Source organism: Vulpes vulpes, chromosome 5, assembly GCF_048418805.1.
Source record: "Vulpes vulpes isolate BD-2025 chromosome 5, VulVul3, whole genome shotgun sequence".
Lineage (NCBI taxonomy): Eukaryota > Metazoa > Chordata > Mammalia > Carnivora > Canidae > Vulpes > Vulpes vulpes.
Genome location: NC_132784.1, coordinates 118769798 through 118796789, shown reverse-complemented (window position 1 = coordinate 118796789; position 26992 = coordinate 118769798). Strand labels below are relative to the sequence as shown.

At 36.6% G+C, this 26992-nt stretch overlaps 1 protein-coding gene across 8 annotated transcripts in view; it reads right to left on the bottom strand.

Moving 5' to 3' along the window:
* The window catches only part of CACNA2D1 (calcium voltage-gated channel auxiliary subunit alpha2delta 1), a 478954-nt gene that overhangs the window by 358599 nt on the left and 93363 nt on the right, over window positions 1-26992 (bottom strand). For all 8 annotated transcript variants that reach the window (XM_072759815.1, XM_072759809.1, XM_072759808.1 and 5 more), the window contains exon 3: window positions 17997-18113. In XM_072759815.1, the coding sequence (XP_072615916.1) occupies window positions 17997-18113 (117 nt within the window). The remainder of the gene's footprint in view (window positions 1-17996; window positions 18114-26992) is intronic.

Genomic DNA, 26992 nt, shown 5'->3' with positions numbered 1-26992 from the left:
CGTTTTCCCCCAAAAGTAAAAAAAAAAAAAAAAATCTTTAAAAGATAAATAAATAAATGCAGGGAGTAACATAAAATAAAATCATGAGTTTCCATGAACAAAAAAATTGAGCAGATGAGTTAAAAGAGGGGGTAATCATTATGGATACCTGAACTAGGAGCCTGAAAGCTCAAATGCAAGTTCAAACTGAAGAAAAAAGAAAGAAATGCTAATAAAAGTAAAGCTAAAAGATGTGGAGAAGAGATCCAGGCAACCAATCTACCATGCAAATACTAAAATATTTTAAGACTATAGAGTATAAAGTAAACATATCCTAGAAAGAAGAGCACCTGAGTTGGAAAAAGACCTGAGTCTAAAGATCAAAATGGCTTTACAGAGTACAATGAATGGATCAGAAATGATCCTCACCTAGGCATATCCTGGTAAAATTCTTGAAACCCAATAAGTAAAGCTTGTACAACTTTTGGGACATAATAAACATGCTACAGATCCAATGGTCCTGGGACCAAGCCCTACGTCGGGCTCCCTGCTCCTGGAGGAACCTGCTTCTGCCCCTCTCTCTGCCTGCCACTTCCCTTGCTTGTGTTCTCTCTCTCTCCCTCTCTGTCAAACAAATAAATCTTAATCTTTATATATATATATAAAATATACATAAAATTTGTTTTGTACTATGGGAATGCCAAAATCAGAAAAAGTAAACAAAGAGACTCTCAAAAATCAAAAACCTAATATATATTTTACTTAACAAACGACAATATTAGAATCACTAAACATTACAAAGGAAACAGATACTGAATAGTTTTAATCAGTGTATATAATAATTTAACCATTTAAAATACCTGCTTTAAGCATATTTAACACACTGTTCTAATCACTGATAGGACACAACAATTCAAGTTTTGTCTCTCACTGAATACAGCTTATTGGTTTGCATACGTTCTCGATAACCCAATAATTTCCTTTCATTACGCTGTCTTTATAAACATGGTCAAATTGTTTATTCTCTAATCAAAACTGGGGTAAAAAAATGATATCCAAAATCTTCATCACTGCTGTTTCTACCTGCAACCCCTCTTTCTTTCACCACCCTCATTTATCATACAGAGAAAAACCCAGCTCCTTGCAAAGAGATAGGCCTAGAAGATCTTCCCCCCTCTCTAATAACGAGAACTAAATGTAATGGAATGGCTTTGTCATATGAAGCATAAGGAAAGAACTAAAGTGACTGAATCAGGATTTAATATGTAAATCAAAACACTTCCTCCCATGGTTCTTGAACAGGTAAGACCTCGTGAATCAGAAAAAGGAGAGACTAACGTCACTGAGGGCACACGGGGCCAACTCCAGTCTTTTACTAGTTAATGTTAGCTGAATATTATCCAACTTTTTTTTAAAGATTTTATTTATTTACTCATGAGAGACACACAGAGAGAGAGGCAGGGACACAGGCAGAGGGAGAAGCAGGCTCCATGCAGGGAGCCTGACGTGGGACTCGATCCCAAGACCCTGGGGTCAGGCTCTGGGCCGAAGTCAGGCGCTCAGCCACTGAGCCCCTCAGGGACCCCAATATCATCCAGCTTTTAAACATCAGCCATACCATCCATACGGTCTTGCATTTGTAGAAGCTATGAAGAGGCTCTGGGAGCTCAGTGCTTCTTCAAATGCGTACACTATTTTCCTTTCTCAACACTGTCACTCAAGGGGAAGTGGGAAATTACTACTGTCACACAAACACGACAAACTGGACGGGCCAGCTCCTGTGCGATGCATGCGGTAAGCCACTGGCAGGTGGCAGGGCTAATTCCATGTGCGGGGGGCTGAGAGGAAAGGCCCGGCCCGGCCTGCCTTGACAGGAACTGCCTCTAAGCCTCCTTCCAGAATTTACTCAGTGTGCTCTCTCCACGCAGCCAAGAACCGCTGTTTCCAACCGCAGAGCCCGTCTGAGACCCTTCAGGGGCGGCAGCTGCGGCCCGCGGTACCCAAGGGGGGCCACGGTGAGGGGCCCATCGCTGCTGCCTAACACGCTGACTTAGCTTCCAGAGCGGGGGGCCCACGGGAGTGAACGGCCAGCCGAGGACTAGGGACTACCCTTTAGTGTCAGAGGAACTTGATCACCCGAGTGCCCCACCAATAGCAGCCCTGAACCCCCAGGCCAGAAGACTGGCCGACATCGGACACCAGTGAACCTAAAGAAAGATTCCCAAAAGGCAACATCGTTCCCAATATTACGAAACAGTCTGAGGGCAAACGAGTAACAGTGACTACAATAAACATCTAGAATGTTTCTGAAGCATAAACATTCTAAGAGAGCTGTTGCAAGTTGTTTGTACTCTACTCAAGAATTCAGTTGGCCTCCAGGTCTTACCTTCCCACTCTCATGATGCCTCGGTCTCTCTCTCTCTCTCTCTCTCTCTCTCTTTTGAAATGAGTAAGACGTCTTGTCTTTTAACCGTACACCATCTCCTGCTTCACTCTTTCTCCTCCTTTCTCCTGAACTCTCTCCGTCTCTACGTATCTATTGATTTCAAAGATGACTGCCACATGCGGTGCCTCCTTGGGATGTGTCCGCAGTCTCTGAAGCTTGACCACTCTATCTTCTCCTACAAATGGAACTTAAGAGTTGGTTTGCAGCTTCCAGCGGGGGAGCACAGCTACTCAGACACCGTGACTGAAGATCCAACCTCTCTTTGGCCTAGCATGCGGCTTCAGGAGGGTTACACACAGATCGTGAGGAAGGGCACACCACCTAGCCAACCAGATCAGCCAAGTCAACCCTGCTGATCAGTGGGCTGACAAATGCTGGAGCCAGGTGCCCCTCACATCCATTTTTTCACTAACTGTACTTAAAAGTTGGTCACTTAAGTATACCTGAAGTGTAGAACTGCACGTGATCCAATTAGCTCTGCATCTTTGCTTATCATCTACCAAGGCTTTAGGAGCCAGTAAAATTTATTTGCTGAGATGTCAACTAACTAGGCAATATTATACATGTGTATGTGTGTATATGTAGGCATGGACATGTGCGTATGTACGTGCAAAGGTATGTATGTACGTATGGATGTTGGTTTCATTGATCATAATGAGAGTGATTATCTGCAGGGTATTTAAGCACAAGTTTAGAAATAAGTACAATTATTTTTTTATCTTTTACCACAACTGGTGTAATAGTCAGACCAGAGTCTCCCTAAACCACTCCCAGACTATATTTATTTATGGGCATAAAAGGCTCAGCACAGTCTGTGACTTGTAGATACTCTTAAATGGTTCATATTCCTATATAAGCCCAAGTAACTACAACTGAACTTAATAAAAAAAATTAGGATTTTGTGATCTCTGCCTCCATCAGCCAACACCCACACAGTTTTACATGAGTACTAAACGCATGACAGTCATGGAAAAGTCAGATCCTCTCTCTTTTGTTCCCTCCATTCCTTCTTTCTTCTCTTTCAGTCCATCTCTCCTTTCACATACACTGCCACTAAAATTAAAATAAGGAACCACTGTCAATTCTTGTGTGTAGCACATCTTGTATAAAATAAAGAAAATAGGGCAACCCCTATGGCTCAGCAGTTTAGCGCCGCTTACAGCCTAGGGCCTGATCCTGGAGACCCAGGATTGAGTCCCACGTCAGGCTCCCTGCATGAAGCCTGCTTCTCCCTCTGCCTGTGTCTCTGCCATTCTCTCTCTCTCTCTCTCTGTGTGTGTGTGTGTCTCTCATGAATAAATAAATAAAATCTTTAAAAAATAAATAAAAAATAAAGAAAATAATCTTATTTTGAAAGAAAAATACCAACTTAGAATTATATGACTTCTGAATATACTTCAAACTTTCCAATTCTATACTTCTTCCCCTTATCACATTATGTAATAGTGAGAAGAAGAGAAGGAGGAAGAAGAACAAGAGTAGAAAGAAGAGGGGAGAAGGAGAGAGGAAGAGAGAAGAAATTATTAAATGGCATAATACTCTACTCAGTAGAGTATCTGACACATAGGAAGTCAAAGCAGAATGAGAAGAAATGCTATCAAGTTTGGGAATTACATGGATCTGGATTCAAATCCTTAGGCAAAGTATCTCCATAAAATAGGGATTATTTTAACACCAAGAGCAAAAGTATGTTGTAAGGACTAAAAAAATAAATGCAAATAAAGTCCTTAGCACAGTGCCTAGAATACAGTGACATTTAATAATTATTGTTATTACTATTATCCTTCTATTTAAGGTGTTATATAAGGTCTTTGTTAGTTTTAAAACACTGTAATATTTGAACTTAAAAATGTCATCACTCTCTACTGAGAAATTGTGGGGATTAATTTCATCCCAATGGATACAATTAGAGGGTCAAACTATAGTTACTAAATAAAGGCATGAGAAATTATATACTCTATTAATGTGTTTTGATCTCCTAAGTCTAGAAAAGCCCATTCGAGTGGAGCAAGTTGATGTGTGCAAAGTCATTTAATGAAAATGGACATTTCTGCAAAAGTCAAACTCATTATGATTAACTACTAGCAAAAATGGCTATTGCACATTCACATCATAAAGAAGCATTCTGAGCGCATAAATATCATACAAGATGATTTATTTAATTCTCTTCCTTTTTAAGAGGTCACATTCTGTTGTGCAGAAGAAAAAATGGCATAGGCAGTAATGTATATAGGGCAATAAATTCTCTGTAAGGCCTCTTGTAGAAAATGAGTCATTATGATGTGTTATTGGACTTTGGAGTCAGCTGACCTAGAATTTCTGAGAAAAAAACCAGTACAAACAATGAGAAGCAATTGGACTGTCAGGCAACAAGAGACCAACATTTACAGGAGCAGCTGCAATTGGGGAGTAATGAGTCCTGGGACTAAATGAATAAATTAGCCACAGAAGGCGTGGACAATCTTTTGTAACTAATGCCTCGCCTGTCAAGACACAACTTGGTTTTTGCTCTTAACTGGGCTTCGATGGTGTCAGATGCCCTAGAATACAAGGTCTGCCGACAGCAGGATCACTCACGCACAGTGCGGCGTGTTGGCATGCTGCCTGTGGCTGAGATAATGCACGCGAGATAGAGCATATGAGCTGGTATGCATAATCAGCAACAGCAACTCTTAGGCTGATTTTTTTTTTAAATAAATCTGGAAGACAGATGTTTGCCCCAGCCAGCCTGTTAATTTTGCACTGATTATGTTGCCAACAACAAAGGCACTAATCTGTAGAGAACAGTATGAGTTTTTGACATTATTATAATAATTAAAAACTATCATTTAAAATTAAGTCTTGTTTAAGGAACCGTATTTAACTTATTATACTGGGCTAAAGGCAACCTTATGACTCCCACCTGAGTCTATCAGAAGCCCTGTTATTTAAAAACAAATATAAAAAAAGGGAAGAAGAAATTGGTGGAAAGATTAAAGATGTCTATTTTCTTAAAAGAAAAGTATAAATGCCTAACATGTTTTTTGACTCATCCATCCTTCTATATGACTTAATTCTAAGAAAATAAAAATCAAAAATTTCTCCGTATGTAAAGATGTGCTATAGACAGTGTTAGTACTGTCTATGTTAACAATATAGAAACAAAGTCTCTCAATAGGAGACTGGCTAAATAAACAACAATATATTAATATAATAAATACTACAAAGCTATTAAAATAACTATTTGCATTAGAATCCAGTGACATAAACATCTCCATAAACAATATTGGTAAATCACACACACACACACACACACACACACACACACACAGGATGGGTAATGGGTAATCACCAAATTGTGTAAAAAAAAAAAAGTCATTTACTCTAGTGGATTCTAAAGAGAATTTTGATTTTCATCTTACACTATATTTTTTTGCTGTTTAAATTATTTACAAGGATATTTATCAACATAAGTTAAAAATATATCAGAATCATCTAACATACAACCCACAGAGAATAAATAACACCTCTTGCTGCTGGATCACATGTAAATGAAAAATGGTTAACTTGCCGTTACACTGTGATTGTTCTGAGGGCTCCCTTACAAATTACCATCTTCAATTCTGGCCTCTATGTTTTAAGGAAATTGGAGAATAAATATTTGATAAGTTCCAGAACACAGCACAAAATGAAAAAGGAATAGAAAACACGTCCATATACATATACAGGAACACTAAAGAAGCTACAGCTCCTTAGGTTACAGAGCCTGACTTATTAAAAGGCAGAGGTACCAAGAGTCAGCGATGCCCAGGATTAACCTGTTCCACTTGGTACTGAGTTAGACAGCTTTGCTTCGTCAGGGCAACCCCTCATCCTCAGACACCATAATGTACCTGCCACGTAAGATTGTTCTGAAGCTTGAATCTGATAACAGGTAAACAATTTAAAACAATGCCCAGCAATGATGACTACTCAGCAAACAGGAATCATCATTATTTGTTAGGAATGCTAAGCCATGATGAGTCGATGGTTCTCACCAGCCTCAACCCTCCCAACACACACACACACACAAAATTAGATGGTCTTATAAGGATTAGGCCGATCGAAATATAATGCACACAGAGAACAGAAAACAAAATAGTTTTAAATGAGACGACAAGGACATGGACGTTAGAAATAATTTCTTGAAAAACAAGCAAAGTAACAACAGCAAGGTATTACAATTAATGGGAAGTTTCGTCGCCAAAAATATTTGAGAAAAGAACGACACCATCCCTAATCTTGGTAGTTTAGACATTTACCTGCCTGAAAGGAGGCCAGAAAAATGAATTCCCCAAATTCCTACAAGATTTATGGTTCTATGATATTTTAATTAAAATTAACGGGGCTTTCCGTCATTCTGATGGTAGACTGTGTCAGGGGATTTTAAGGAAAGCAAAGACAGCTCATCTTTGCAAATGCAGTTCTTGATTTTATAACCTCTAAAAAATCACTGAGAATAGAATCAAAAAGAATCCTCATGTATATCAAAAAAAAAAAAAAAAAAGCTGGGATGGCACCGCCTATCACATAAAGGTCTTTCACCTGCGTTTTCACCTGCGTGTTATTCAGTAAAAGCTAGAAAATGAATTCACCAAAGAAGTTTAGGGTTTAGAGTTTATGTAATTCTGCAATAGGATAACAAGGGGTTAATGGGTAAAAAGATAAACACTGGATTAAAAAAAAAACGAAGTTAAGAATATTCAGGAATCAGACCACCACTGGAAGTTCAAGTCATTAAACAGTTACAACAGTGTTTAGAGTAAACACTGCTTGATCAGATTCTCTCCAAATACATGGCATACTATGAAGTTTGAGCTACAAATCCTATTATATGAATCAAAGAGGGTGGCCTTAGATTAACCCTAGTTTGTCTAGATTTATTTTTATGCAAACCATCATACTATTAGCACATTTAAATCGGAGCATTTCTATCATTCTATTGGGACAAGTTTATAATTTCATAAAAAAAAGTAGAAAGAAAAATGGATTTTTTTTTTTTGCCTCACTTTGAGGTAATCTTTTAACAATTGTTACAGGTTTTATAAACTCTCAAGTCACCAAGTGAAGACTGCTGACGATCATCATAGAAATAGGACTGGACAAATCCCATGTCCAGGTCCAGTCGTCCCATTAGTCACCTGGGTGCAAGGTTGGCCAGCTTCATGGATGTGCCACCTGTGTAATCGAATTGAGACTCTGCTCAGGAAGACCCGAGAACTGGTGCAACACTTGGCTGCTGCCATCTTAAAAATTCGTAATCGCTTTTTAAAAAGTAGGGCCACATTTTCATTTTGTACTGGGCCCCACAAATTACATAGTCATTCCTGCCTACATAAGCTTTGTAAGTCCGTTCATGTATCAAATTCTCATTTACTAAATGCAATCAACAAACCCAACACTCTTTTACACGAATTTTTCAAGGGCTGTGTTATCAGAGCACACGTTACTTTGGTCAAATTGCCAACAGAGTAAGGCTCTTACTGATATTTTAAATATTACTTTTGGATCCTATGGAATTAAGGCAACTCAAGACTATGAAAATCACATTCCCAAAAGACATTTCTTTGACCATAAAGAGACTACAACTGTTGCTTGAAACCTACACTGTTTGAATACCTTCTGTTAAAAAACTAGGCTCTCTATACCTTTCATTGTGCCCTGCCAGTTAAAGGCAACTACCTTTTTTTTCAAAAGTGTCTTTGTTTAGACAGTCACTTAGCACAGACACTACTTAATGGAATGAGGGACGGAGAAAACTCACTCTGGCACCAAGTCATCTACAACAGAAAGTACTGTTTCAAAACACTTCACTGCTAACCTTTAAAGAATATATTAATTAGAACAGAATACAATCAAAATTAAAACACTGAGTTGGTAAAGAGTAGCCACCTAGTTCCAGGGCATATGGATCTGTTTCCCTTGTAGTGTCATTTAAGAAGTCCAAAACATAGGTCTGGGTGCTTCACCATCCCTTCTATTTGGCCCCCAATTCCTATCGTTATGTTAGATTTAAAAATCTATAAAGCTGCCCCTACAGTGTGTAACCTGAGAGAGGAAATGTGATGGTATTGCTAGAGATTTCCATTTGAAACATTAACAAATAGTATCAAGAAATACAGGCATCTCCCATTTAACCCAGTAATCTGCTTCCCAAAAACCTGATATATTTTGAGTGAAAAATTCTGATAGTCTATCATTTATTATGTTGAATGGAAAAAATTCATAGTGTATGTATATCAATCCATACCCCTAACCAACTGTTTAAAACCTAAGTAGAACAGTATAACATGCACTTACTGAATATAAGAAACTCTTAAACGAGAATGTAAAAGCACTACAAACACTGCTTCCTGATGAAAAGATAAATAGGATTGTTAACGGACAATCAGCCTGTGTGGCCTCTCAGTGCCAACAGCAAACACGCACATCTCCATGGTTGGCACCTGGCCTGCTCTTTAAAGCATCTACACAGGATTCTGATGTGCTAATTGAATTTGGAATGTAAATTAAGACTCTTCCCAGATATCACATTATTTAAAAAATATAAATAGTTACCTTATAGGAATCAGCATAAAAGAAACCAAGAAAGAAAAATACCTTACTGAGAAATCTGTCTACTCTGTGAAAACTGGATTTCAAAACTCAAGAGTCATTTTATTGCAAAAACATTAACTGAGAAGACATTCTGCAGGTTATGTACATCCGTATTTTATTTAGTAGCTAACTTCCACTTTAAGTATGTGTTAGATGCTATGGGCCAAACGAAACAGATGAAGATGCTGACATGCCAGGAGTTTAATCCAAAGCTACCATGGGACTCCATTAAAGGCATAATGGCACCTTTAGGGAGAGATCTCAGTTGACTGGACAAATGACACATAAATATATTTTGGCTAAGATTGTTGAGATGTCACTGAGGTGAGAAATATGGTGCACTGAGCTAACAGCTATATAATCTAAAAACAGGAACTCAAGCCCAAATATGCCACTCTTTGTAAGACTTGGGCAAGACCTTCAATTTTTCTAAGTTTTCAGGTGAGTTTTCTGATGCATTGTGAAGACTAAATGAGTTAATGTTGTATGTTTTTAAACTAATGGAGGCACACAGGAAACACCAAGTATCCTGTAGAAATACGTAAGTGGGTCAGATTTATTCGCCAGCTGTGTAAAATTGAAATTTTTTAAATTCTCTGAACTTTCCCTTTCTCATCTGTAAAATGAAAACAGTTATACCAACTTTGTAGAATATAAGTTGTGGTAGACATATATAGGAAGAGCCTAGCAAAGTGTTTGGACCATAGTATATATTCACTAAGTGCTGATTATTAACTTGCTCAGCACCATTAAAACTCTAAAACCTTTCACTCTTTTCCATCTTAGTAACCTGCTCACTCACTCATGCTTCAATCTTGTCATCACTAGAACTCTTCATTTCTCAAATTTCCAACATTTACCACAATGTCTTGTTTCTCCAACGTTCCCTATAATCTTACACTTTATCCACATAAAAATGTATCCTCTCTTGAACCTGGAATTCTTGACAATTACCAGACCACGTACCGTGGCTCATGATTTCAAACTTTTCAACTACTGCTAATTCTTAAGTATCCTTGATGTTTACAAAATATATCCTGCCAATTTTCAACCCAAGATGGATTTGACAGTCCTTTCAATACTACCACCCATACTGTGCCAACGCCTTGCTAGAGAAAGCTGATTTGGTTGTTCATATAATGATTATTTTGAAGGAGTGGGACTCTACATACACACATACATCCCAACAATGTTTTCCTCTCTTTCCTCTGCTTCCTTAATTTGAATTTTCTCTAGACATTCTTCCCTAAAACACACTCTAAATCTTGAAAAGGTCTTCATGGAGACACCGGCTGGATGGATATACATTGTAATTAAAGGTACCACATTTCTTGCTTCCTCTTGCAGCCAGAGGTTACCGAGTGAGATGGACAAGAAATAACAGAATGGGACTTCCAAAAACCTCTTGAGCTACCTACCTCCAGGTTTCTTGTTACATGAGAGAAAACAAACCTGCCATCTGTTTAAATCGCTCATTAGTTGCCTTGAGTATTAATCATATTTGAACATAACTTCAAGCCTTACAGAGTCTGTAACTTTTCCATTCAGCATTGTATATATTACTTCTATCCCTAAAAATAATCTCAGCTCATCAATTAAAATATCTAATCTAGGTTAAAAATTGAAAGTCTAATAAGCCTAATTTAAAATTTATTTGTAATCCCATTACTAGCCTGGTACTGGTTTGGGCTAAGAAATTTCAGGAGATTCAGATTAAGAAGTATGGGAGAGATCTATTTCCACTCTCTGAGCTTTTTCTCCTGATCCCATCTACACCCCCCGCCCCTTACCAGCTCACAGGTGCTGATTTTAGCAGCATCACTATGAGAAGCTGGCAACGGAAGGCCCTTTCTTGACTGTAATTATGTGTTGGTCCTCTCTGAGAGAAGCAAATGTTCCCTTCTTAGGAGGTGCTTTTCTGCATTGCCTGAAGCCAGGCAGTTCATACAATTGCAATCCCACACTTCTGGCTGCCATTTACTGCTCTACCCCTCAATTCCCATCTACCTCTTTCTGCTAAACTGGCTTTGGCCTTGGCAGGAAGCCCTACTTCCTGGAGTTGCAGACCAGCTCTGTAGGTAGCTGTAGCCTGTCCTACAAGGCCTACCTCTTCTGTGTGTAAGCTTGTACCGAGTGAAGCCACCTTTCATTGCTCAGCCACCAGGACAGCATGTCTAGCCTCAGCACTGCTTGTTTAGCATCTAGAGGCATGTATCAAAACCAAATAAATAAAAGTAATCTCAGCTTTGCAAAACACATGCAGACTACCTGGTCCCTTTACCACTTGCAGAGTCAAAGGGATATATATATATATATAAACAACCTGAGTAATCCTCTCAAAGACATTTATACTAACAAAAGAAGAGTAAGCATACTCGTCTTCTGGGAACACAGACATAGCACATTTCATACTCTTTCCAAAGTAATTTCTCTCGTTTTTGTCAATCTGGATAAATTTATAACTACAAGACAAATTTTGAACTAATGGTCAAAACACACACACACACACACACACACACACACAGAATTTCAGAGAGCTCTTTCAAATTCATATGCAGCCCAAGACCTCATTTTTAGAATATGAAGGTATTTTGTGCCTTCTGTTTTTTCTCAGTGCTAGGTTTTATTTATCAGCCACTTCACTTACCCACAGCAAACTCTCCACTTTTTCTTACTCTCATCCCCCAAAACTTTAGTATGGTCCTGAAGTTCCCACAGCTCCTTCATTCTTCACATAAAATATTAACGTCTACTTTACCAAGAGAGAAGCAGTAATTCAGTGGGACTTTCAGATTTTCTCTATCTGCAAAGTCTTTATTCATTTTTAATATCCCTTTTGTCTCAAGTGAAAAATACCACTATCTTTTCAAAGACAAATGGCATGACTCTGATCTTCTCTGTACCTGTTTTTACTGGAGTCAATCTTCAACATTCAGGTTGTTTGTTTTTTTTGGGGGTTTGGGTTTTTTCCCCCAAATGTTACAGATTCCTCCCTTTCAGTCTATAAATATGCTTATATACCCTCCATTCTCAAAAACAAACAGAAAAGAAAAACAAAGTATTTAATAAGACTCCATGTTTCTGTTTCACTGTCCTACCAAATTTCATGAAGACACAAATTTCTTGACAATTTCTCAAGTCCCAATCACTTTTTAACACTGTAGTCTTTACTCTGTTCCAACACATTCTAATAAATCTGTTTTCACAGAAGTAAAACATTGACTCTTAGTAGCCAAATACAATACATTTTTTACTCTTCTTTGAGTCTCTGAAGAATTTCACATTTCCTCCTGTATCTCTTTACCATCTCTTTGGACCTAAATTTTCTGAGATTTCTTCCTATGTTTCCAAGTTAAAATCTCTAGAGATAAAGGCCGGGAACCTGCATTTTTAGCCAACTCTAGAGGCATTTCTGACAAACATGAAAGAGGCAGAACCATGGGTTTAGGAGCTAAAGAAACATTAAAAAAATAAAGAAAGAAAAACACAACCAGTTTGATTAAACAACAGTAATCTAATCCTCCAGAAAAAAAGACCCTACTTTAAGAATCATTGAAAACATTTGTCATTTTCTTCTTTTCATTTTCTAATCATAAGGTCAATATCAAGAATGGAAAAAAGGGTTGGGCATATTACAGTATTTAAAGCTTTGTAATAAACTGAAATAGTTTTAATTAAAGTTACCAGGACACCAGAGGGAGACAGGATACACCATAATTGCAAAAGTGTCACCACAGAAATTCAGTTATTATAACCTTGATCCTATTTTCTTTTAGCAAAATATCTGGAAACCTTCATTAACTCAGCAAATTTCTTTAGCCAGGCAGGTTAGTGAACCATGCATGAGACCACTGATTTTATTCACCTCCATCCTTCAGAAGGCACCACTAGAAGTTGGAACATTGTGCTGAAGAGCCTCCTCCCATGAGCTATGTGTGCATAGTTGCAGGTTTTTCCAGCCTAGTTCAGGCTAAAATAAATGTGGATAATAACGATGTTAAATGTTTACTGTGATTTTGGGGTGTTTTGTGGAGAGAGTTGTTGCTTGTAAACATTCTTTGATTTGAGACTGTTTAAGAATAATTCAATAATATTAGCAATTAATAATGTTAATATTGATTAATGTTAATAATCATCCCATTAAGCCATTTTCTGAGACAAAGATGTAACAAGTGCCAGAAAAATAGTCATTTAGAAATAATTTTGGAAATAAAATGTTTGAAATTACCTGCTTGGGCTTGGAAGGAAAACAAAAAATAAAGACTGTAGACTGATACCCTCAAATTGAATTGCACCCCTACTTCATTTCATCTAAACAAGTCTTGAGCCAGGACACTGATCTGTCTGAATTTCCTCATTTATGAAACAAGAATAAGTAGATGGTTAGTGTCCCTACTTCACAGGCTATATGTAAGAGCCTAATGAACATCAACCATCAGAAACATGTTTTTATATAGTTGTAAAGACAAAACAAAACCAAAAAACCAATCATTTAACTGATTGTTTTTTTAAGCAAAAGTCTGTTCTGCTATAAAAGAGATAGTTTTAGGGCAAAAGTAACTAAAAATGAATGATTTCTCTTTCAGCTCTAACGCTGGTTGAGGGAACAGATAAAAAGACCACAGCATTAAATAAGTGTGAATAAAAAAATAAAAAAATAAATCTTGGTAGGAGTAGTTTAGAGTCAAACACTTAAGCAAATGAAAGATAAACAAAAAGCAATACAACAAATTACAATTCCGTTTTAAATCAACAGGCTTTAACAGAATTTAAAATCTAAGGTTCAAAAACATAAAATCTGTGTATATGCATGCACAATAAAAAGTATTGCAGATATTGAAAAGTAATCATTCCACTAAAAGGAAGGAAAGAAGGAAGGGAGGGAAGGAAGGAAGGAAGGAAGGAAGGAAGGAAGGAAGGAAGGAAGGTTAAAGAAAAACCTCCAGCTGTTCATTTTCTTTAAAAAATAAAACAAACTGAATTATTAACTATAAACCGGCAATTTCTTCAGTACATATGTGAGTAAAAAAAACAACTGAATTTAGTTCTTCATCTTAGGTTCCAATCTCGATACTGAAGAAGAATAAAGGTTTAAAATTTTCTCACATTTAAATAAAAAAGAAAAAAATTTCAATATTCTATTATTTTCATTTAGTCATTTTTTGAAGATGGCTAACTGATATAGGAGTCACTAAAAAAATTCATAACCTTCCAGAATATTCTATCAACTGGAATATCCAATTCTTAAGTAATCTGAATGAACAATAGTTTATAGCATACTCCTTACCCTTCATTTCCTCTATGATTATAAACTTTTCATGCCAAAAGATGTATTTATGTAGTAAGAGTGCAGAGCTTGAAGTCAGACACCTTAATCTGCATGCTCTTCCATTCTTGCTAATTCATAGTTTTTGTACTGGAAGTATCAATATCACCTGGGAGCTTATTAGAAATGTAGTATCTCCGGCCAGGTCTACTGAATAAGCTAGGACATTTTAACAAGAGCCACAGCTGAACTAATGTTCATTTAAGAAGCACTGACATACATTAGTTATCAGATAAATTTCTTTGAGTAAGTTAGAGGATTTCTCAAAGACTCAGTTTTCTCACTGAAAAAATGACACTAATAATGATATCAAGAGCTTAGTTCACTATGAGAAATAATTAGATACTATTACTTACTAAATGCTCATAAGGTCTAACTGGTATTAAATTTTATCATCTACCTCAAATTTATATATTCATTACTTTTCCAGTATATTTACTTGTGGAATTACACTGGCAACCTGCTCAGATAAATTAAGCTCTTTTAGTCAAGAAGTCTTCCTGAGTATAAGCCTACAACAAAAATAGAGCTTAATTAATAATGCTATCTTGCATTCATTTACAGTACAATGTAGCACCTGTTTTTCAATTAGCTTCAAAACATTTCCCTTTGAAATAATGTGTTTTCTGTTTTTGTAGAATCAAAAAAGTTAAATAAAGAATTTAGTTTGAAAACAAACAGGACTCTTTCTCCCTGACATATAATCTAATTCCACAATTAAACAGTCATTGTGGTTTCTGTACTCTGCCATTCATGCATTAGGATAGTCACTGATCCCCCACAGGACTCAAATAATGCACCAGGTGTCTAGAGCTTCAATTCCAAATGATAGAAAAGAAGGTCTCAATAGGCTCCATCCTAATCCAATTAAGGCAAGATACATCCTATTTCATTCTATGGTCTTTTTTCATGGGACTTTGATGTCCGGATTATCTACTTCTTACTTTCGCAGGAAAAAGGTAAGCTGATAAAAATTAATATAATTGGAATCCTTTCCAGTTGTCATTGAGTGAATATTAGCCACCTAAGTAGAAAATATGCATCTTATTTTTATTAAATAAACTTTAATTAAAAACACACTTATATCTACAAATGATGCTTAAAAACTGAAGGGAAGAATGAGTTGAATCTTCCAGTAATGAAAACTTCTCTTCTCATGGATAACTCATTTATATATTTCTTAAAAATTAAATGTTTCAACTTCTGGCAATACGGTATTTTAAATATTCCAAAGAACTCTCCTGTTACATTACAACAAGATCCTGGATAGTTTAAGAAACATAAAGATTTATAAGTGTCAAAAAAGCAGGCAAAATTTCTGAGTGCCAAGATATACACATAATATAGTAAGCTAAAAATCTGAACTGTGAGTGATAAGTAAACAGGAAATTCAGAGTTGTCCTGGGACAAATTCTTGTAACAATGCTGTGATTTGTAGACTAACAGAAGCTAAACGTAAGCTCCAGCATTATATCTAACAGAAGATGTATAGGAACTCCACGAAGAAATTTTAAAATGTTGTTGAATGGAATAAAAATTTGCTCAACGGTGAGAATAGTATATTTATAAAGTGAAAGCAAAACATCATAATAATATCAGTCTTCCCAATTTGGTCTGAGTCAATGCAAATCAATCAAAATCCCAGTAAGGATTTTACTGGGTAATAACATGCTGAATCTAAAATTTAGATTACATCTGAAAGTACAAGAATATTCAAGATCTGGGACACCTGGGTGGCTCAGTGATTGAGCGTCTGCCTTCAGCTCAGGGCATGATCCTGGGGTCCTGGAATCCAGTCCCATGTCGGGCTCCCTGCAGGGAGCCTGCTTCTCCCTCTGCATGTCTCTGCCTCTCTCTCTGTGTCCCTCATGAATAAACAAATTTTTTAAAACCCTTTAAAAAAAAACATTCAAGATCCTTCTGAAGAATATGGTGAGGGACTGGACCTACTAGATATCTAGCTTGATAACTGGAGTCCACTGCAGTAATGGAAGCTAAATAATGGCCCTGGGAAAATTGGTTAGGAAAACATTTAATTTAAAGTGCAACATAATACTATATACTGACATTAGCTGCAGGTAGATTAAATAAATCTTAAAGATACAGAATTTTTTATAATAAAAAATATAACAGGGATGCCTGGGTGGCTCAGTGGTTGAGCCCCTGCCTTCGGCTCAGGGCATGACCCCAGTGTCCCGGGATGGAGTCCAGGATCGAGTCCCACATTGGGCTCCCCACAGGGAGCCTGCTTCTCCCTCTGCCTATGTTTCTGCTTTTCTCTCTGTGTCTCTCATGAATAAATAAATAAAACTCCCTAAAAAATAAATAACAAATATTTACAATCTCAAGATGGGGAAGGATTTTTTAAAACACACACCCTGAAATACTTTTTTTTAATAAACATTTTTTAAAGGTGACTTTGACTACATTAAATTAAGAACATCTTTTATCAAAATACACCATAAGGACAATGAAAAGGTAAGTCACAAGCAAGTCACAAAAAGTTATTTGCATTATATAGAACTTAAATGAGCTACCATCAAGAATACTCCGCCTACAAATCAATTTAAAAAATTAAAATGTCCAAAAGATATGAACAGATATTTCACTGAAGAAACAAAAATGCCTAAAGAATATAAGATGTCTGCCCCATTAATAAGAAATAGATACTAGTTTACACCCATTTGATGGCCTATAATTGAGAAGTCTGACATGGCCATTTATTGGCCAGAATATGGATTAACGGGGACTCGTATGCAGCTGGCAGAAGTGTAAACTGATACAACCATTTTGGAAAACAGTTTTCATACTTTTGTAAAGCTGACTTCGTAAGCCTATTAATTCTACTACCACATACATAACACCCTACAGGTATCCCTGCACATGTGTACCATTGTCATGTTCAAGAAAATTCAGCAGCAGTATTCATAGTAGTGCTCATCTAGAGATAATTCAAATAATAATTTACCAAGAGGGAATAAATGAGCCAATTATACACCCTCATAAAATAATATTTAGCTGTGAATAAGAGCAAATTAAAGCTAAGTGCAAACCCCCAGATAAATCATACAAACGTAACAAGGAAGAAAGCAAGTCGCTGATGGCTACCTACATTACAACATGATTTTCATAAAGCTGAGAAACAAGCAAACTAACCACCATCATGTTTCGCAATACATTTATGTGAGGTACTTCTATTTTTAAAAATAAAAGAAATGAGTAACCAAATATAAAGCAACTTGGCTGCCTCTGGCAGGGAGGAAGGTGAAGCAGAGGAGAATACTGCAAAGGCAGCTTTAAGGGTACTGGCAATATTTGCGGGTTTTATGCTGTATGACAGATCTAAACATTATTATGCATCATAACTTCTACATGTATAAGTAGATGTATGTACCAATTAAATATGCTGTTCCTATGTTATAAAGCCATCTAACATAAAAAATAAACTAATAATTAGTAATCCACTGATCATTTTGAGTTCACAAATGAAACTATGATATCTTACCTTTTACAAACACATTACATGGACATAGTTTCTGAAGTAAAGAAAGCACACAAAGGAAAGTAAAGGTGGAAAAAAAAAAACAAGTAATGAAAATAATAGAATGAGCAGATCCAATTAAAACTCACCACCAAAGCTTTAGATCTGTTGCTTAGAAGTTTCTCAATATCCCTGGCTGCAATTTCCACCAGCTGCCGTGCATTATTTGGTTCCACAGTATACAAATCTTGATACTTTTCATAAATCTGCATGAAGAAAAAAGAAAATTAGTATAATAATTGCTGATGTGGTTCATAAGTTCACAGTAGAATGTATTTTAAACCATAAACAATGATTAGAAAGGCCCACTCTTTCCCTTCTTCACTTTGATCTTTCTGGAATTTGAATGTGTCAAAAACATGTATATAAATAAGAATTTGCCTTATGTAAGACCACCAGCTAGGCAAAATAGCAATGTCATGTTAACAGGCTGTAAAATATCTTGTACCATAATGATTTGTGTATATAATTTTGTGACTTGAAATTGTACCTCCCCAAATTCAAAACCTGGTATTAACTGCCATCAGGATTTAAAAACGAGAGAGAGAGAGAGAGAGAGAGGAAAAGAAAAAGAAAGAAAGAAAGAAAGAAAGAAAGAAAGAAAGAAAGAAAGAAAGAAAGAATAAAGAAAAAAGAAAAGAGAGAAAGAGGGAGGGAAAGGATAGGAAAGGAAAGGAAAGGAAAGGAAAGGAAAGGAAAGGAAAGGAAAGGAAAGGAAAGGAAAGGAAAAAGGAAAGAAGAGGAGAGGCCATGCTACAATCAGTAGAACAGAAGCACTACAGGTCAGACTTGGGAGGATGTGTGCAGTGAGCCAAGGTGGGAGGAAGGACAAGCAATACTGTATTGAAGGAGACCTCCTACGGTTAGCCCTAGCTACAACCCTACAACCCTGGGATTAAAGTGTATCCTGCTAAATCTTAGGAAGAGAGAGAGAGAGGAAGAAGGGGAGAGGGAGGAGAGGGAGGAAGGTTAAGAAGGAGGAGGAGGGGGAGGGATAAAGACCCTGCTACGGTTCAATCCATGTAACACCGGAAGCTTTATTACACAAACAGAGGGGTTAAAAGTCGATGATAGTTTGCTTCAGTCTCTAATAGTATAAATATTTTTCATTAGCAAACTGTATCTTTGAGGTTTTATTTGAATCACTGAATCAAACTAACTATGCTGCAAGGAAGCTAGGCAGCAAAAGAAGACTATAATTTTGCCTCCCAACAGTGTCTACCGAAGGATTTCCCTGGAGTGACAGGAGACGCACCTGTTCTGCAGAGCCTGTACACTCCTGGCAGGAGAGGACGGATTAAAGAAAGGGGGAGGGGGGAGGCAGCAACCATGCTTGTGGCTACAGGGCTGAGCCGAGTAGGAAATCCCTTATGCATCCACCAGATGGGCCGCACATGCATGACTAAACCATCTTTGAAAGCCAGGGCCTGGCAGGTTTTTACCGTCTTAGGAGAAGTGAATCCAGGCACATGCAAGAACCAGTTCAACCCTGCTTTTTCTGGCACAACTCCAACTTTCTGCAATACTACCAACAGGTTCTATAGCCAGGTCTCAGCTGGCCACGGAGACTACTGGTGAACACTGGTTTCAAACATACATAGATGCATATGCTAACATTTATTTATAACAGAACACAGTAATTTCACATGAAGTTTTAATTGTGTGATTCAAAATCATTTTAAAGGATTTAAATCAAACTTTCACTCCTAAAATTTTTTGACTTATTCAAATTATGAAGTTTTTCTCATACTCATTTGAATTTTGACCCTGTGGGTTTATCCTCCCAACCATTCAAGGCACAGAAATCTAGTCATATAAAATCCCCATATTCAGTTTTATTTGGAATTCCTGCATATTACTGAATTGCTTACACTTTCTGCTAAGAGGCAGATTACGGAGTCCTATTTTAAAGACCAGATTGTCCATGAACAACTCCATCCAGCCCAAGGCTCTTTCTCATCTTAGCCAAAGATGACACCCAGGAACATGAACTAGAAAGATTAATTGATTTGGGGTACGAACAGATAAACCTCAATATCACTGTAATTGATCCAAGACATTTAGTTCTTTTGCAGTAAAACCAATAAAACTAATTGGTGGAAAAGGCAGTTATGCTTTGTGCCATTAATATTGTGTTTATTTCTGTATGAAGTCTGACCTTCTTCCTGTGGTATGGAGATCACACCAGCACTCAGAGTTCGTAGAGATCAGTTCCAAATACACAATGTGTGCTTTGCATTATGTACTAAACATAATGTCACTTACTAAGGCACTACCTGTGTAGGCCAGATGCATTAGAAGTTCTTTATGGATTATGAATCAGGAACAATTCAAGTAGATAGAGATCCTCTCAACTATAGATAGAATATTCTCTCAAATGGACTCTAATTTTTAAATGCTTAGGAAATTAAAAAAATAGTATCTAACTCACAAATAAATTTTAAATAAATGAGGTCAAGGAAGCTTACATCCACAGCCCCAATATAAATATCTTGCTGAATAAAACCACATTTGAAATGTTTTCTTGGTAATAAAAATGAATTAAAACCATATAACTGCCCCATCAAAAAAAAAAAAAAAACAGCTCTTGCTTCTGGTTTTAAAGAATGTAACATTCTTTGTTGTTCCAAGAGGTACTGTGAAAGCTATCAAAAACTCTCATGATGTATGTTTAGTAAAAGTTTTCAGAGGAGAAAGGTTCAAGTGGATTTTTAAGATTATATATTTTTCCAAAGAGCATACATTTATAATTTTTCCTGTCATTAAAATAAACCCCATTTCTAAAACACTTAACATGTTAAAATGTTTTTTAAATAGAAGTAGAACTTTAAGTATATTTTCTTTTTTCTCTTCCTAGTATTTTTTTCCTAAAAAATAATTGTCTGTCTGACCATTTTATCCACTCTCTTTCCAGAAAAATAAATAAATAAAACAAGAACACAGTGTAAGTAACATGAGTTCTTGATACAAGAGCTTCATTCAAATCATGTGTCAATTCCTCTTATGCTGTGTGACACCAGCTTCCATTTCTTCTACTAGAAAGAATGTAGCATATAAAGAGAATCTAGATAGGATGTTTTTCCTCCTGACTGATATACTAATATGTTTTAATTTTTCTGTAGGTCAAATCCTCTCATTTCCATCCTTGCCACAAGTCTGGACAGCCAAGAATATGTGTCAGCTGTCCATTCTTGCTTTCTTATAATCTTAATTAACTGGCTTTAATGATTATTCACTATTACACTCATAGACAACAGAGAATATAGCTTTCCTTCCTTTTTCCGATGGAAACGTCTATGTCTCTTTGCCCCAAATCCATAATTCCAAGATAATCTTCAGAATGATACATTTAAGAATACCCTCAAGTGTAATATTTAAAAAGTAACACCACTGATTGATATATTTGCTTACCAAACAGACCTAAAGAAATGTTTCAGAAATCATAATATTTACTATGATGCCATGGAATAACAAAGATACCCCAGAGATGCTTACTGAAAGCAAGAGGCTTCCAAGTTTTGCATGACCTGGAAGATTTTATTAGCGATCACTTTTAGGCATCTGCTCCATACCAGTCTGAGATGTTTCACATACATTATATTATTTACTTACTTTAAGAAACCTAAAAAATGCATTTAATTAACCATTATATCAGTGAGAATACTTAAATGCAGGCTTTGCAGTATCAAAGTGGAGGCGGTTTGGGTCCCATTTTACATGGTAAAGGAGCAAACCACTGCCCAAAGCTGCGGAGGGTAAAATGCTCATGTGGCACGTTTATACAAAGTGGATCCACAGTACCACTCTGCTGGGGTCTCCCTTGGCTTCAGCAAGATGTGGAAAAACAGAAAAGCCCATTGGGATGAACAAAAATGGTGGCTTAGAATTAATCTGTCTGCTAGGACGCTGTGTGAGTGCACAATCAAGGGACTCCCAATGCAGAGTTTGAAAAATGGACAGTGGAGGGAGCAGGGTTCCAGCGGAAGGATGATGGTACCAACCACCCAGAGTTGAGGGGCCCTACATAGGCTGTAGAGATTGGCCACATCCTTAGTAGCAATCATATTCTATATCTATGCCAAGAGAACAGAAAAGAGCAAATACACTACACATCTCATCAATGTTTCTGCTTGCGCTCAGATGCCAAGGAGCAAAGTCAAGAACATTAGAGATTATTGGAAGGGATTTGGAACAAAATCTTTGAAATACTAAGATGGTTTTCCCCCTGGGAGAAAGAATGGCAGCTCATGAATAAATTAAGTTCCCTAAAGAGAAACAGAAATTTCTGCGTAATAAACCTAATGTAAATTTTGCCAACCCCTTCCCTTGGTCCTTAGACATTTACTTCCCTCCCATGGAATTTGTCCTGAACAAGCAATCAAGAGTCCTACCATGCCCACAGTCATCTTTCTGAGACAAGATTTCCTCTTGACTCACCAATGTAATCACAAGGGTTCTTCAAAGTGGAAGGGGGAAGACATGACTATGCGAGAGGAAACCAGAGAGATGGCAGCCTGAGAAGAAATCCTCCCAAAGTCGCTAGCTTTGAAGACGGAGGAGAGGAGCCATGAACCAAGGGAAGGACTTCTAAAGGTTATAAAATAATCTAAAGGTCATAAAATAATAAATTTGTGTTTTAAGCCAATACATTTTTGGTAATTTGTTACACTAACAATAGAAAATTAAAATAATGACCTATTTGTGAAGAGCTCCCAGCTGAGAGGTAACAATAATAATCAGCCTCTGGATAGTAATTCTATAATAACCTCCTCCAGTGATTCACTCTTCCAAAAAATAAAAATGCTAAGAAAGGCCTCATGCTTTGAAAGTTGTGATTAACATTATTAATTACTACTTTGCACCTTCATTTCATTACTCATTAGATTCATTTCATTCATAGGAAAAATGAGCTCTATTGTGAGAAATGTGCAATTGTCGTTCGACTTTACAAAATAATGAAATTATCTTAGAACTCCTATTATGACGCTCACAATAATGTGGGATTCTGAGAAGAAATTCTACAGAGAAAAGCTAAAAATATCAAAATAGATGTGCATACATTGTCCAAAAATATATATGAATTGGATGAATGAATATGATTCTACCTCATAATAAGAGGGATTAAAAGAAAATGTGACATAATTCCCACCATCATTCTCATTTCACTGTCTTTATTGGCTAACAGGGGTAAACTCTAACATCTTCAATACTAATGCGGGCAGGAAAAGAGATGCTTTGTCACCTCAACTGCTTTACAGACTCACAAAATCAATTTCACTTACTTTTACTTGAATTTTGCAATGTGGGATGGCTTGGCTCTATTTTTTTCTTCTTTATTAAGTCTTTTGTGGGCTTTTGAACTACTTGTTCCCTAGCAACTGAGAATCTCTTGTTTCTGAAAGATGTATTAACACAAAAGAATGATACAATGTTCTTTCGTGGTCACTTTCAAAGATCAAAGTTCCCTTACCTTAAGAAATTTTGCAATGATTCCCAAGTATAATAAAGTCTTTCTTTTTATTTATCATAAGTTACATCATCAAAGAAGCTGGCTAACAGAAACAGATATTCAGAAATGTGAAGAATCCTTTATCTAAAATAAACAATAACTAGTGACACTAGATCTGAATTGACATTAGAATGAATAAATTACCAATAACAAAGAACAATTATTTTTTAAAATTTTATTTATTCATGAGAGACAGAGAGAGAGAGAGAGAGGCAGAGACCCAGGCAGAGGGAGAAGCAAGCTCCATGCAGGGAGCCCGATGTGGGACTCGATCCTGGGTCTCCAGAGTCATGCCCTGGGCTGAAGGCCGGCACCAAACTGTTGACCCACCCAGGGATCCCCCAACAAAGAACATTTTTAAAAAGTCTATGTTCCTCCAATGAAAATTAGGTGAGTTTAAAAAAATGTTGCTATAAAAGAATATGCAATATTTACCAATTAACTTCCGATTTCTTTAACACTCACCTCTTTCCCTTTTATTAAAATAATAAATGTTACAATCTCAGAAATATCAAGCTTTAAAAATCATTCACTCTTTAATACTCTTTAACACACTGTGATCGTGTTTAATACAAATGGTAAAAATCACTTTAAATTACAGCTTTTTGGGGCACCTGGGTGTCTCAGTGGTTGAGTGTCTGCCTTCAGATCAGGGCATGATCCCAGGGTTCTGGGATCAAGTTCTGCATCGGGCTCCCTGCAGGGAGCCTGCTTTTACCTCTGCCTGTGTCTCTGCCTCTCTCTCCGTGTCTTTCTTTATTAAATAAATAAATACTTAATTTATAAATATAAATTATTATATTTATATATTATATTTTAAATATTTATAAATACTAAATTTTATATTTATTTATTTAATTAATAAATCAAATCATTTAATAAATAAATAAATTACAGTCTTTTGTTTCCTTTTCCTTATAATCTAGCTTTCTGAGATAGGAAACTACCTTTGAATTTTTTATGGCTTGAGATTTCTATTCAGATACCTTTAAGCAAATGCAAACATCATCTAACATAATTTATTAAGTTTCACATTTGTTATATATTTCATATTTCCTTTAATCAGAATGTAAATTTCAAGAGGACATTTTGTTCACTGGTACAGCTCAGCTCAGCACATAATACAATGCCTACACTGATACTGGTTACTAGTACTACTAATACTACTAGTTACCATACCTAGGCTTTGCTAGGAATGTGGATGCTGACTTATAACAAGTTCCTCCTTGTATTTTAAAATTAATTATTTATTTTGAACCTACAAAAATAACAAAGTCATGGAAGGCGCCATGCAGTTAGATACTGGAATCTAAATACAACACCTAGGGGCAGCCCGGGTGGCTCAGCGGTTTAGTGCCGCCTGCAGCCCAGGGTGTGATCCTGGAGTTCCAGGATCGAGTCCCACGTCGGGCTCCCTGCATGGAGCCTGCTTCTCTCTCTGCCTGTGTCTCTGCCCCTCTCTCTCTCTGTCTCTCAATAAACAAATTTAAAAATCTTTTAAAAAAATAAAAATAAAAAAAATAAATACAACACCTAAATGATAATTAGATCTTAAAAAGAGAAAATACACAAAATAAGGTAATGATCAATATGAAGAATATTAGTGTGCCGCTAAAGAGGTACAGAAAATTGTGCTGTCAGAATTCAGGGCAAACTAAAACCTTATGGGTTATGATAGATGGGATTGTAGTCACACTTTGAAAGAAATACGTATTAATAAGGGAGAAAAGAAATCAGAAGGTGTGTTATATAAGGGGATTATTGGAAAATACAGACTGAAAGGCAAAGTGAGAAACTACATGGACAGCAATAAAATTCAGGGTACTAGTTTGGATCTTCTAATCAACTCCAAGCTGTCCTGCTCAGAACTCATAGTAAAATTAGCACATAGGGAAGAACTCAAGATATGGCATAGGCTTACTAAGAACCTCATCTGAATGTATTTATACACACCATGTAATTACATACCTACACACACACACACACACATACATACACATACATACACATAGGTAATTGATCATGTCCTTGAATTTATAGGGTGTATTTTTCTGACAACTACATCAAATTGGCATTCAAACATCAAACTCAAGTGTTCAATAATATATTCCCTAGTCCTTCCATTCTTTCTATTTGGTGTATCTGTTTAGCTGAAACAGTATCACATTTCAGATGAGACATTTTCTTTAAGAATATTTAGGAAGGGGGCACCTGGGTGGCTCAGTCAGTTAAGTGTTTGCCTTCAGCTTAGGTCAGGATCTCAGGGTCGTGGAATTGAGCCCCACATCAGGCTCCCTGCTCAGCAAGGAGCCTGCTTCTCCCTCTCCATCTGCCCCTTCCGCATGCTTGTGCGCTCTCTCTCTCTCTCTCTCGTGCTCTCCTTTCAAATAAACATAAATAAAATCTTTAAAAAAAAAGAATATTTAGGAAGAATGAAGTCAGAATTGGAGAACCTTCCACAGCATATATTGCTACTTGCCCTAATTCCTATTAACAAGAATTTAATGGTGACACTTTCAAGCTTGCATTAAAAATGCTAGAAGGGAAGAAAAAAAAAAAAAGATGATAGAAGGACCAGAACAAGCAACAACCATCCATAAACATATGTTGTCTGTGCCTTCTCCATACTATGCACAGGAACAGGCGCTACTATTTAACTACAAATGCAAGTGAAATATAAGGGCTTCATTTGTGGAACACAATAACTATAACAAAAACTAAGTTGGGCAAAAAAAAAGATTCATAGCAAGAATTCTTCAATTTTTAAGTTAGAGACATTTCACACGTAAGGTAAACTGTAAGTTTATCTTTAAGATACTCAGAATTAGGGGAGCTTGGGTGGCTCAACCGAATCTGGGTTTTGGCTCAAGTCACGGTCTCAGAGTCCTGAGATCAAGCCCTGCATTGGGCTGCACGCTCAGTGGGGAGTCTGCTCCTCCCTCTCCATCCCCCTCTGCTCGTCCCTCCTCAAATAAATAAATAAAATCTGTAAAAAAATAAATACTCAGAATTTTAAAAGAATACTGATAATTAAAATATGAAAAGCATTAAACATAAAATAAACCACCTACTAGGGGGTTTTTTGTTTGTTAATTCCAGAGATTACATCTTAATCTAGCCTCTTTCACTCTGCATATCTGGAGCTATATAAGACTTGTATATGTATTTTGAGCAGCAAATTCATATGCAATTAAAAGTGGAAGAGATCATACTAGATTCCATTAAAACCAAATTAAAAAATAATTAACCATAGGCTGACTGAGCTGCTTGCTTAATGTCCCTAACCCCAAATGACCCAAATTCATTTCTGCCAACAAAACAATTTTAAAAAGCAGTGCTGTTTAATTTGCTCTTACCCCTTATACCCCTTATACCTTACTAACAAATGCTTTTTCTAAAGCAAAACTCCTACCCACCAAGGCAGACAGACAATTTTACAAATTTATATTCATTGAAAGAATCCCGTACATTTATCCTTGCCTCAAATGTTTCGGTCCTTCTAGAGCAGTTTTTCAACCTGAGCACTACAGACATTTTTACCAGGTAAGTCCTGGTTGTGAGAAGGCGTCCTGTGCA